The sequence below is a fragment of the Nelumbo lutea genome, chromosome 6 (genome assembly GCF_056320005.1).
Source record: "Nelumbo lutea isolate HS-2025 chromosome 6, American lotus-T2T, whole genome shotgun sequence".
Classification (NCBI taxonomy): Eukaryota; Viridiplantae; Streptophyta; class Magnoliopsida; order Proteales; family Nelumbonaceae; genus Nelumbo; species Nelumbo lutea.
The window spans coordinates 29,692,143-29,703,565 of record NC_142689.1 but is presented as its reverse complement, the minus strand read 5'-3'; the positions used below and the strand labels follow the sequence as shown (position 1 = coordinate 29,703,565).

General features: G+C 38.2%; 1 protein-coding gene and 1 long non-coding RNA gene across 2 annotated transcripts; both read left to right on the top strand.

The window, feature by feature from the left end:
- The first annotated feature begins 1,507 nt into the window (after positions 1 to 1,507).
- LOC148848268 (uncharacterized) lies at positions 1,508 to 2,553 on the top strand. The gene is made up of 2 exons (XR_016100439.1): positions 1,508 to 1,944; positions 2,276 to 2,553. It is a non-coding gene; the product is annotated as an uncharacterized LOC148848268 (long non-coding RNA).
- Positions 2,554 to 5,805: 3,252 nt separating this feature from the next.
- Positions 5,806 to 6,129, top strand: LOC148848267 (uncharacterized). Its single transcript, XM_088951311.1, has one exon. It carries the CDS (start codon positions 5,806 to 5,808, stop codon positions 6,127 to 6,129), a length of 324 nt encoding a protein of 107 aa, XP_088807437.1.
- The last annotated feature ends 5,294 nt before the right edge of the window (positions 6,130 to 11,423 follow it).

Here is an 11,423-nt window from a genome sequence, read left to right as displayed (position 1 = left end):
TAATTTTGGGAAAAACTGAAATCGGTCACATGACCGGTTCCCAATTTTTCTAGTCCAACCGTATGGTTTGATCCGGTTTTTAAAAATCATGGTCAACAGTTTGACTACCCATATCCACGGATCGCTGACCAAATCAATGGTTTTTGGCCAGAACTGGTTGAACGGTCTAACCGTTTGGGTCAACGACAGTTCGAAAATACTGTTCCTAATATAGAGTCAGATGTCACAGTGAGATCGGCGTGAGGTGCGCTTTGTGACTGAGCAATAAATCCCAATTCAGAATGTGAGCCCTCAGCGTCGTGGGACCTACCCGTATGGATGGTCTAACGTGAAATCCATCCCTGGATCTGGATGAAGACTATTTAGTATTTTGGTAAAGACATGGTATTCCAACAGAAAAGCAGTGCCACCCCGTACTCGACACAGAGTTACGTGGACCATCGTTTCAATTGTCTCCCCACTGAGCGCACCCAACACGCATCTCACAGCATATTGCAATGTAGATTGGGAACATCATCTGTATTTGTGATGAGAAGATGTTACAAGATGTTCATAATGCAGCGTTGGGATGCACTGTGGGGTGTGTGCGACGCGTCCAGTGGTGAGTCAATGCGAATTCCCTTCTGTTATCATCCGAGAATTGTTCTGATGTTCCCGGAAACCGGCCAAAAATTGATCGTCCCGACTTCCGAAAACGTAGTGTGGGAAAACCGTGTTAATATTGGCGTATTAGGATTTAGGAGGATACCGGCTAGGGAGTAGGGAGTACCGAACGGAGAGGAAAAGATTCAAGTAGCTTTAACGGGTATCAAAATAATACCATAAAACTCCGTGTGTCGACTTCTCTCTTCTCCCTCCCCCTTTGACCCTTTGACTATTTGTCTAATTCTCACAAGTTTCCACCTGTCTACAACATCTAAGCAAGATGTATCTGTAAATATTGATTTTAGAAGACTCTCTAGTGTATAGGGTGATAGGTTGTCACAGGTGATTCCTTTGTATTTTGTGAGGGGGATTGTCAATGGGTGGGCTTTGCTTGTATTTTGTAAGGGGGATTGTCAATGGCATTATTGTAATTACTTAGTATGCTTTTCCATCATTTTGATGTCTCCTATTGTCACTCTCCCAAAAGCTTTACGTATTCATTGAGGGGACGTAGGTAGTCGAGTGAGCTCATAAGTGTGTAAAGGTTAAACACGAGATCTTCTCGACACTGTGTGCTTGTGCTTACCACTGATTAATGCAATACAAATAGCCTTTTGCTAATTCGTATACCATCTTGTTGCCTTTGTGTTTGTATTTGTGTTTGCTTTGTTTCGTAGGTTTATTCGCCCATTTCGAATGCTGCACGGGCCCCAACGATTATCCCCGTGACAAGGTGGCAAAAAATCCTCTCGGGCCGCTCCCCTTCACGCAAAATTGGTGAATACAGTAAGCAGTAAGCACACATGTGCTATAAGTATGCTCAAATCATCAAGGTGGCTTAAGGCAAAATTGTGATACAGGTGTCATATACTAATTATGTTTATCGCCGTGTTTTGCGGTCCATAATTTTGTAATCAGTGGTTTATAACTTTATATGCAAAGAGCCGACTCTGTCGTGACAGTCAAATAAACTTCAAATATTTCTGCTACCAACTTTCTCTCTCGTTCATGGAGGACGTAGCAGCGAGGAATGGAATTGGAACTGCGAAACAGAGGAATAAGGAGGGTGTGGTCCATCCATCACGGCGTAAGATAGTACCTGCTGTAGAGAGACTGCCGCCTGTGGATATGGGGGCGAAGATGGCAGCAATTGCTATGGAACTGAATGTAAGGATGAGATCGGCCGATATGCCGGCGGCCATGCAAGAGCGAGCGTTCCGACTGGCCAGGGCTCTGATGGATGCCGCCTCAAACAGCCCACGACCCAACCCTACTCCCATGGCTCTCGCTCTGAAGAAGGTACGCCTTAAAACTATAAAAAATAAGGAAGAAAGATCATCAACCAATCTGGTGGTCCAATTTAGGATTTTAAATTCTAGGACGAAGTCCCAGAGAAAGAAAATTATGTCTTTATTCCTTTTAGTTGACTGTACAATTCCATTTGTTGTTTGACCATCATCGGAGATGTTATGATCAAACTAATACAGTTTCACGGGATCGCCGGAGAACCATGCTTAGATGTCAACTTCCGGGATTTAAGATCTCAGACGATGAAAGAGAATAAATGAACTTAAAGCTCAAGTGGAGCCTTCCTTTAATTATCTTAGCGTACCACTGATCGATTTTGCAGGAATTCGATGCGTCGTACGGCCCAGCTTGGCACTGCGCGGTGGGGAAGAGTTTTGGATCGTTTGTGACTCACTCGCAAGGAGGGTTCCTATACTTTTCGATCGACAAGTTCTGTTTTCTTCTGTTCAAAACGGAGGTTCGACGAGTCACCGGGCCGCCTCCTCTGAGAGTCTGTGACCTCAAAAAATAAATTAGTAGGATTTATCTTTTTTACAGTGTTATAATTCTTGAATGTATCTGAAACTTCTCAGGAATCAACCAAAAGGGTAAATGGTATTATTTTGGCCTTCTTCTCTATTGTTTTAGAATTCGAGTTTTCTTTTTCCGTCCAGATATTCTGCACTTCCATTCCGTCTGTGACAGGTCTCACTTGTCTGCTATGAGACAGACCGAAATGCAGTAAAAAAGAAGTGGAGAGAAAAAATTCAGGAAATTCCAAGTTCCCAACTCGACGTCTCGACGCAGTAGACGTACACAGTATATTGAGACGACCGACGAAAGAGACTCTTCCTTTCGTTTTACTTTCTTCGTAAAAAAGATGAATTAGGCGGGCTTTTCTAATTTATCATTTACGTTAGCTGAGCCCTCGAAGCTTGTGGAAAAGTAGTCCCTATCCGGTATCCACTCTTTCATCATGCATAGATCGACCTGTTAAATGGACCGGATAGCCCGATGGCCTGGCCTGTTATTTTTCGGACTTGAATAAAACTTCAGGTCCACAGGTTTGGGCTTGGGCTTTAAGTATCAGCCCCAGTCATTTTTAGGGTTGGGCTCGGCCTTTTTCAAATAAGTTTGGCCCTGGTTCAAATTTGGCCCAATATTATTATATATAATAAAAATCATTTATGTTATATATAATATATTTGTTTCTTAAATTATTAATAAATATTAATTTATTATTAGAAAATATAAATTAATTTATTAAATTATTATTAAACGAATATAATATTAGTTTATAAAAGTATATTGAAAATAAGACATTTTGTGTATAGATAAATTTTGGGTTCAGGCTCAAGATCTAGGCCTGATGGTCGGACTGGGCTAGGGCTAAGGCCTTCATATTTTCTGTTAATAAAGAGGCAAAGCCTGGGCCGGCCCGGCCCATGAACAGGTATAATCATGCATCACAAATGGATGTGCAAATGTAAAAAATGCAAATTATTGTTTAATTTTGTTTTGAATTTTACTTTATTGTCATTCATGTCTTAATTTACTTCATTTGTACTGTTTGAAGTTTAAACTACCACTATAAAACGAAACAACACAAGCATTATATAATGAGTTAACAGCGGTGCCAAGTGCACCCCACTAGGCACACCCCATTTTCTTATGTTACAGTCGTTCGAGAGAGATGTCAGCCATGGTTTTGGTGGCTCTACCCCTGCCTAGCTGCAACGAGGACCAATCCATCTTTCGTCTCTCATCTTCTCCCTCCCTTTCTTTCTCCATCCACTCTGTAGATGATGATTAGAAAGCGCTGACCTCCACCAACACCACCTTCTCCTCATCCTCCACCACTTTCATTATCATCATTGTCCCCTACTCGATTTCACCAGTAGCACCATATCTCACCTCCTCCACACTAGAAGCTGCCCCCATGGACGTCGAGCTGTCGTCGCCTCATCGGTGGCCTCCTTACGCACCACACGAACTGACAACCACTTCTAACACAGCGGCTAGTGCCTCCATCAGCTCATTACTCAACACAATTTGACTCCCAAAGCATACCTAAACCACGGTATGATCCTCGCATCAATCCAACTAAGTCATCATGTCGCTGTAAGGAAGTTGGATCCACCCCTCTTGATCAATGGATCGTCATTAGGAGGGAGCAGAGGCCCCACAGCCCATACGCGGTGAGGTCCCAACTCTGTGTTTGGATTTACTGCTAACCTTTTACTCATCTCCTCTCTACTAATCCACTCAAATCAGGCCCTGTTCCTACCTGTCCAACCTCACAAAGTTAATCTTCCATTAACTTTATTTCCGACACTTATCTTATTTCCTGTAGTATCTTGTAATATTTTATTTATATAAATAAAAACTAAGAAAAGTAAAACGAACACAAGAAACAAGAAATAAGAAGGAAAACAAATATTTTTGCAGAAGTGTGTGATGATTGCTAATACTATTGAATGCACTTGCAGTGAAGACAGCTCTCCCCTCAAGTATTTTCTTCATCTTCAATAATCGTACAGCGACACTAATTTCTCTGTGTCTTTCTCCAAGCCAGTAACATCATCTTCCACATCGTGTGAATAGATCCGTCTCAATAGATTATGCATATCAATTGAAGAGCTCATCACTATACTTGTTTTGTTGATATCTTTGATGCCATAAATTTCACGATTATGAGAAATTTCACCAATCTTCTTTTGGATTTTTTTTTATCTGCTTTCTTAACTTGTATAGATCTTTTCCCTTGTTGACCATGCCAAAGCAATTCTGGGTGAAGCTCCGTCATCTCCTTCTCCCCTGCACGTAGGTATCAATAACATCCTCCACCTCATAAGCAACACCCCTGATTTCCCGAACCCAGTTGCAGATTCTTTCATCTTTTTGCTGCCTTGCTTCTGCATCTTTTAAGAAGCATTGCATCCATTCCAGTTTAGATTGCAACCCTTTGACTTCATCCCTCACGTCAGACAAGAAAAATGCTTCCTGAACGAGCAACTCGCCAAGTTTTTCTATGGTATAAGAGAGACGATAGGAGAAACAATAAGATCAGCCATCCGATGCTACTTCTCTCGCCACCTCTTGATAAGAGATTGTCAAAAACTTCTAAAACGCCATCAAAGCTAATGTACTCAGACTGTGCTAGACTGATTGAATCTTTCTGCTCTGCTTTCTTTCATCGAACTAGTAACTAATCAACTCACCAATGGACTACTAGCCAATCTATAGGGATCTATTTTCCCAAAAGTTTAATCCATAAAAAATGAAGTTAACGGAGGGTTAAGTTTGTTAGACATTTGTTGGGAGGTTGGCAGGAAATCCGAACTGCCTAGTCCTTCCTCACGCAATTCAAATACACGCCATCTAAATCTTTAGATGAGTTGAAAACTATTCCCTAACTCACCATGTTGGCGAGAAAATAATCCCTTAGACTGCCTTTGGTAGAGGTGTAAAATCGAATCATGATAAACTTTACGCAGGCATTTGGTAGAGGTGTTAATATACCTCATCAATCGGTATAAATTTTCATTCTTGTCGGTATGAATCGAAAATTAGTGGGTTTATCGACGTGAACTTTACCTTCTTCTATCCAACGGTTACTCGTGTCTCCGGCTACATATCTTTGTCCAACGGTTATATTGATAAGACCCGTTCTCTCCTTCGTTCGCTTCATCGATAAGACCCATCTGTCAAACGGTTACCTCTGCCTGCAATTGCTACTACTTTTCTGACACTACCAAAACCCCGTTGAAAATGGCGAAGAAAAAAACGAGTTTGGGTTGCCGAGCATGGAATCTATTGCGTCTGGCCTTGTTATGGGCCAGAAAAGGCGGATTACTCAAATAAGGGCTTATAATGGACCTCCGCATCTTGCCCAATTACATCAAGAGCCTACGCAACACCACCGCTCGCGACTCCATTCGTTACGGTGAGCAGGAGCTCTCCTTCGACGAGACATCGCTCTTCCACTTCAAAACGCCGCACCGTCCGGCATCACGCAGGTTTCATATCCCATGCATCAATCCGCCCGTCGATTTCGATTTCAGGGATGACTACTGCAACGACCACGATCAAAAAGATGGCGCATATAACCAAGGTGGTGGGAGGAGTTTTCTAGGAGAACAGGAAGAAGAAGAAGAGAGAGATTATGATTGTGAGGGAAGTGGGGATGATGAGTAAAACTCCAAATTGGTGCCATACGGAGAAGATGAAGAAGGGATTGATCTCAGGGCAGAGGAGTTCATAGCCAAGTTCTACGCACAGATTGGCAGAGGAAGAAGGGATTGATCTCAAGGCGGAGAAGAGGAAGTAGTTCCCCACTATGATGAGACGGAGGGAGCAGCACGAAGTCGAGGGGCATTCAGGGATTGAAGAAAGTCAACGAGTATGGAGCGCTGGACCAAGGAGAGAAAGATGCAATACTGTGTTTCGTGTGCGATCCACTCTCACGCAGTTCGTATGAGGTCCCGTACCGATTGCCGCAACCGTGAGCCTCCGCAGCGCTTCAGGCGCAGGGTATCTATGGCCGTTCACCTTTTTCCATCGAGACCCAACTTCCTTCTGTCAAGACCCGGTTTGAAAGTTTACACTATAGAAAACCAAACATAATCGATGTAAATTTTCAAAATCAACCGGTCTCAATTTGCATTCATCAATAAACCGGTTCACATTTTCTATGATGCAAAATTTAAATTTACACCTCAAACAAATGCAACATTATGAAATCCGTTTCCGGGTTTCCCTAAACATACTGCCGAAAATAGGAGAGATCTGCCACCAGAGATAGAGAAGAAGTTACCAACGTAAACCCCGTTTCTTTGGCTTCTATTGTAGGAATCCCAAGTTAGAGAAGAAAATGCCAACGGCAAGAGATTTATTATGCACTCAGACCCCATTTTCCGTGGGAGAAATGGGCTTTAGAGATAAGGGACTTACACAAAGCTGCTTTGAGATTTAGAGGAAACACAGCACAACTCAACTTTCCCGAGAACGTCAGACTCAGACCATCTTTAACGATTTCCAGTTCTCCAAATACCCTTTCGACAGTTTCTCAAATTTATCAACCGTTCGTACAATCTCAAATACAGCAGCAGTACAGCTCGATTCCCATGCTTGGAGAGCATCTCCGGAGCTTTTGAACGTAAGAGGTCTTTGTCCAAGTTTTAGCGAAAGGTTATTTACCACAAAATATTTTTGAAATTTTTGAAAAATATATTAATCACGTAATGTTACTTGTAGACAATCGTTGAAAAACCTTGGGATACTTTAAGACAATATAAATATATATAAACTTGTTAGTCGAGTGACACGCATCTTTACTCTTCAGGACGAAAAGAAAATAAATAGAAAATGGTGGTTGGATGATGTGAGGCCCAGTACAAGACCGGGCCTGTAGCCCATGCAAGTCTTGGGCTGAGTCAGGCCAGCCTATATTATTTCATTTTCTTTTTTTTTTTGTTTTTACTACAAAAAATCAAAACTCCAACAATAATGAAAAATTGAAGGATTTGAAAAATTCAATTATTGCAACAACAATTTGAAAAAAAAAAACATCTTAAAATTTTATTTAATATGAATAATCAATTCATACAATAAAAATATAAAAATATAAAATGATTAAATGAAAATGAAAAATGAAATTACAATAAAATTGAAAATTGCTATAACAGAATAGAAAATAAAATTTTATAATGAAATAGAAAAACTGTACAAAAAACTTACAAGGTACAAATAAAATTGAAAATCTCAAATTTTACAATAATCTAAAAGATTTTCTTCAAATCCCACTTTCCTCTTCTTCAAGTGATACATTGGATGGCATGCCATGTCCTCCTTTATCTTGTATTTTATCTTCTACATCCAACCAACCTTTTAAACAAATGCACATCTCTAATGCTTCATCTATCACCCAGCTCATCTTCTCATCTAGCACCCTATTTTCTGCACTAAAACAAGATTTTGATGCTACTGTGAACACCAAAAGGGTTAGTAGATTACATGTCATAGCGGCAAGTATAGGGTAATTATTTTCTTATGCTTTCTATTAGGGTAAAATATCAAAATTTCCTATATTGGACATCTAACACTTTGATATATGCCTTTTTAAATGACTAGTGCCAACAGTATTTTGATTAAAATTCACTTTTACATTTATTTCAAACAGATTTTCATGCCCTTTCTCGCTACATTCTTGATGGTAAAATATTTCCAAACATCAAATTGGATTTGAGAGGAATTGGCCATTTTAATAAATATTAAAATATAAAATTTATAAAACAATCTAATTAACCTGATAATTATAGTTCAACCCTCAATGCCTAGTCTGTCGACTCAATATTTCAAGTTGAATGCAAAGTTTTTAAGTCTTCCAAATTGCCAACTTCAACTTGAGACAATTTAAAATATATATATATATATATATATATTGAAAGTATAAGAACAGAGTAGTATGAGAATGAGAGATTATATTTGATTGTTGTTGTGATGAAAATGGGTAAGGGTTAGGGTATTTATAGGGCATTAGAAATAATTGAATTAACCAAAATACCCTCATAAACTAACCATTTATCATTGTTGAGAGGGGTATTTTGGTTATTTATAAAGTTTATTTATCACTTTATTTAAAATGCCCCTATAAACTAGTTGTTTATAACTATTGTGGACATTTTAGTCATTTTTTACACCCTATTTAATAAAATATACAAATACCCCCCAAATATTTGTTTATAATTTTAGGGGGTATTTTTGCCATTTTACCCCTATATAACCATTTCTAACCATTATATAACGACTATCTTCAACTGGGTTGGGTTGTTGGCCATGTTGGCACAAGTCCATATGGGCCATTTTCATGGCCCACAGACTATAAACCCTTGGCCCAACCCGACACCAGGGCCCGTGCCAGGCAGGCATGGCATGATCCGAGTCATGTTGTGTCGTGATAGCCCGCAGGCCGGCCAACTCGTTTTACATATCTACATCCACATTATTAAGTATAGTAAATGTACGGGTATGCCATTTCCTATCGTCATTTTCTTCCAATCAAACAATATAATATTCTATTTATCACAATTAATCCTTACCAAGCGCGAAAAAGCTAGAGACTAGTACTGTATAATATCATAATACTTTTTACAAGTATAAAGCAAAGCTAGCCAAGGAGAGGCATATGTACAATTTATTTATTTATACATTTTGGGGTACTATCATTTTGTTTTTAAGGGGTGTTCTATTTTTAGATTTTGAGAGGAGGGAAAGTTGGTCAATGAGATTTAGGTTCTCATTGACCAAGAATCCTATGTTCATTTTTTCAGATTTATGTGGAGATTAGATAAAGTTTATTTTCCTAAGTATCACTTACCCGGGTAATTGATACCCATCTACTAGGTGGGTAAATAACTTTCTCACCTAGGGGGAAAGTTGTTAACATTTGAATGGGACAAAAGTGCCCTTTTTAATAATAGATTTTTAAGGCTAAAATGGTTATTACCTTATTTACCTAGAAAATAAAAGAATATGGGTAAGTGCACTTACCCGTATAAATGTTTCACAGGAAAATTTATCCAGATAATTACATTTGCTTGGATAATTAAGTAATTTATCGAAAAACGAACAAGGCCTTAATATTTTTTATTTAAATTCATTGACATCCTTTTGTTTAATTTCTTTCACATTTTTTATATTTTAGTTTAATTTCTCACAAATTATTTTGTAATACATGTTTGTATTTCATGCATGCCTTTCTGCACGATGGAATAACAATAGCAATTACCCCTAATAATGCCATGTATAATCGATCCACTAATTTTCTCTCAATTTTACATATTATACACCCAGTTTCCCTACCTCCTATTTTTAATGACAATTGCCAATTTGCCACGATTAACCATAATGACAGTTTCCCTACTTTCAATTTTTTTTCCTTTTCTATAGGCTCCCTCATTTTTTATCTATTTGTAAAAAAAAAAAAATCCTATTTCGAAATATTACAACCATTCTTGGGGAATGCATTCCTTTTACATGAAATCATCTCACTTCCAAAGTCGATATAAGTTTTTTTGGCAAATTTCTAAAAGTACTGTTTTAAAAAGCTAACCAATTTTATCTTACTGTTTATATGTTATTTTGAAGTATTTTTAATTTTTCTAACAATTAACATTGTTGTTAATTATTAATGAAAAACAAAGTCAAATTTACTCTTTATTATTCCTTTAATTTTAAAATAAAACTTAACTGATAAAAAAAATTGAAGAACAGTAATGGTCTGGGTCCATTTCAAAAAATAAAGCCCAGCCAATTTGTCACTTCGGTGGTCGTTTTTGTTAATTCGATAAAAAATGATGGAAAGAAAATGACGACCAGTGAAAGTCATCTTAGGTTTCATGCAAAAGCTGGATTCTCTATCTTTTTTCGTGGAGTATATCTATGCACCGAGGGTTCAGCAGTTTCGTTGATTAAGTGTCGTTTCTTTGATGAGCATTCATCTCCAATCATAGAGAGTGAGGTCTACGGGTATGGTTATATTTCTAACTAGCTTATGATGGTCTTGACCATGATTTTTAAAATTGGACCACACGGTCGTATCGGAAAAATCGGGAATCAGTTTCAAAACCGATTTTTTTCCAAAAAATGTTGACTTTAATCAACAAACCGTTGATCCAGGAGATTAATCGTTCGAGTGGTTTTAATCAATTTTTTTTATTTTTTTTGTCAAAATGGGCCCAATTGTTCAGTTCGAATAATTGGACCATTCAACCCGATAACCAAACCCTGACCGGTTTGATCTCCGGGTCGATTTTAAAAACCATGGTCTTGATGGTACAATTAGAGCAAGGGTGATTATTTATCAAGTTTGAATGACTACAATGGCATTGAGAGATGTCATGACATCTCGATTCTCACAATCCTCCATTATTATTTTGAATCGTTTTGATGATTTTTCCAGCCATGAAGATGGGGATTTTGTTGCACATAGGAAGGATTGTTTGTTAGGTGAGGACCACGGCACAGGTTGCCGTGGATGCCCAGGTTACCGTGGTTCTCATTGTCATTTGGTGAGGACCACGATACATAGCGGAGAAAGAATCTGTTACTAATCACTAGATGCCTAGGTTGTTTGCTTTATTTTTTGATTTTTATCATTTAGGGGTGCAATCAAGTTAAGTTGAGCTGAGCCTCTATATGTTCTGGTTCAATTTGACTAAAATACTATTAAGTTTGAGTTTAGCTCGAAATCTGCTAAAAAATAAATATATTATATACATATTTATAAATATAATATAGGGCAGAATTGTTAAATTATCCTTGTGGTTTAGTTAATTGACTAATTATATCTTTATTGATTAAATATTGTCTTAAATTGCTCTTAAGTTTTCTCGCAATCATCTAAAACCTCCTTTGCGGTTAACTTTCCATCATATGTGACATCGCATGATTGCTACTTTTTTCAAAAATTCTAAAAAAAAAACCTTCTA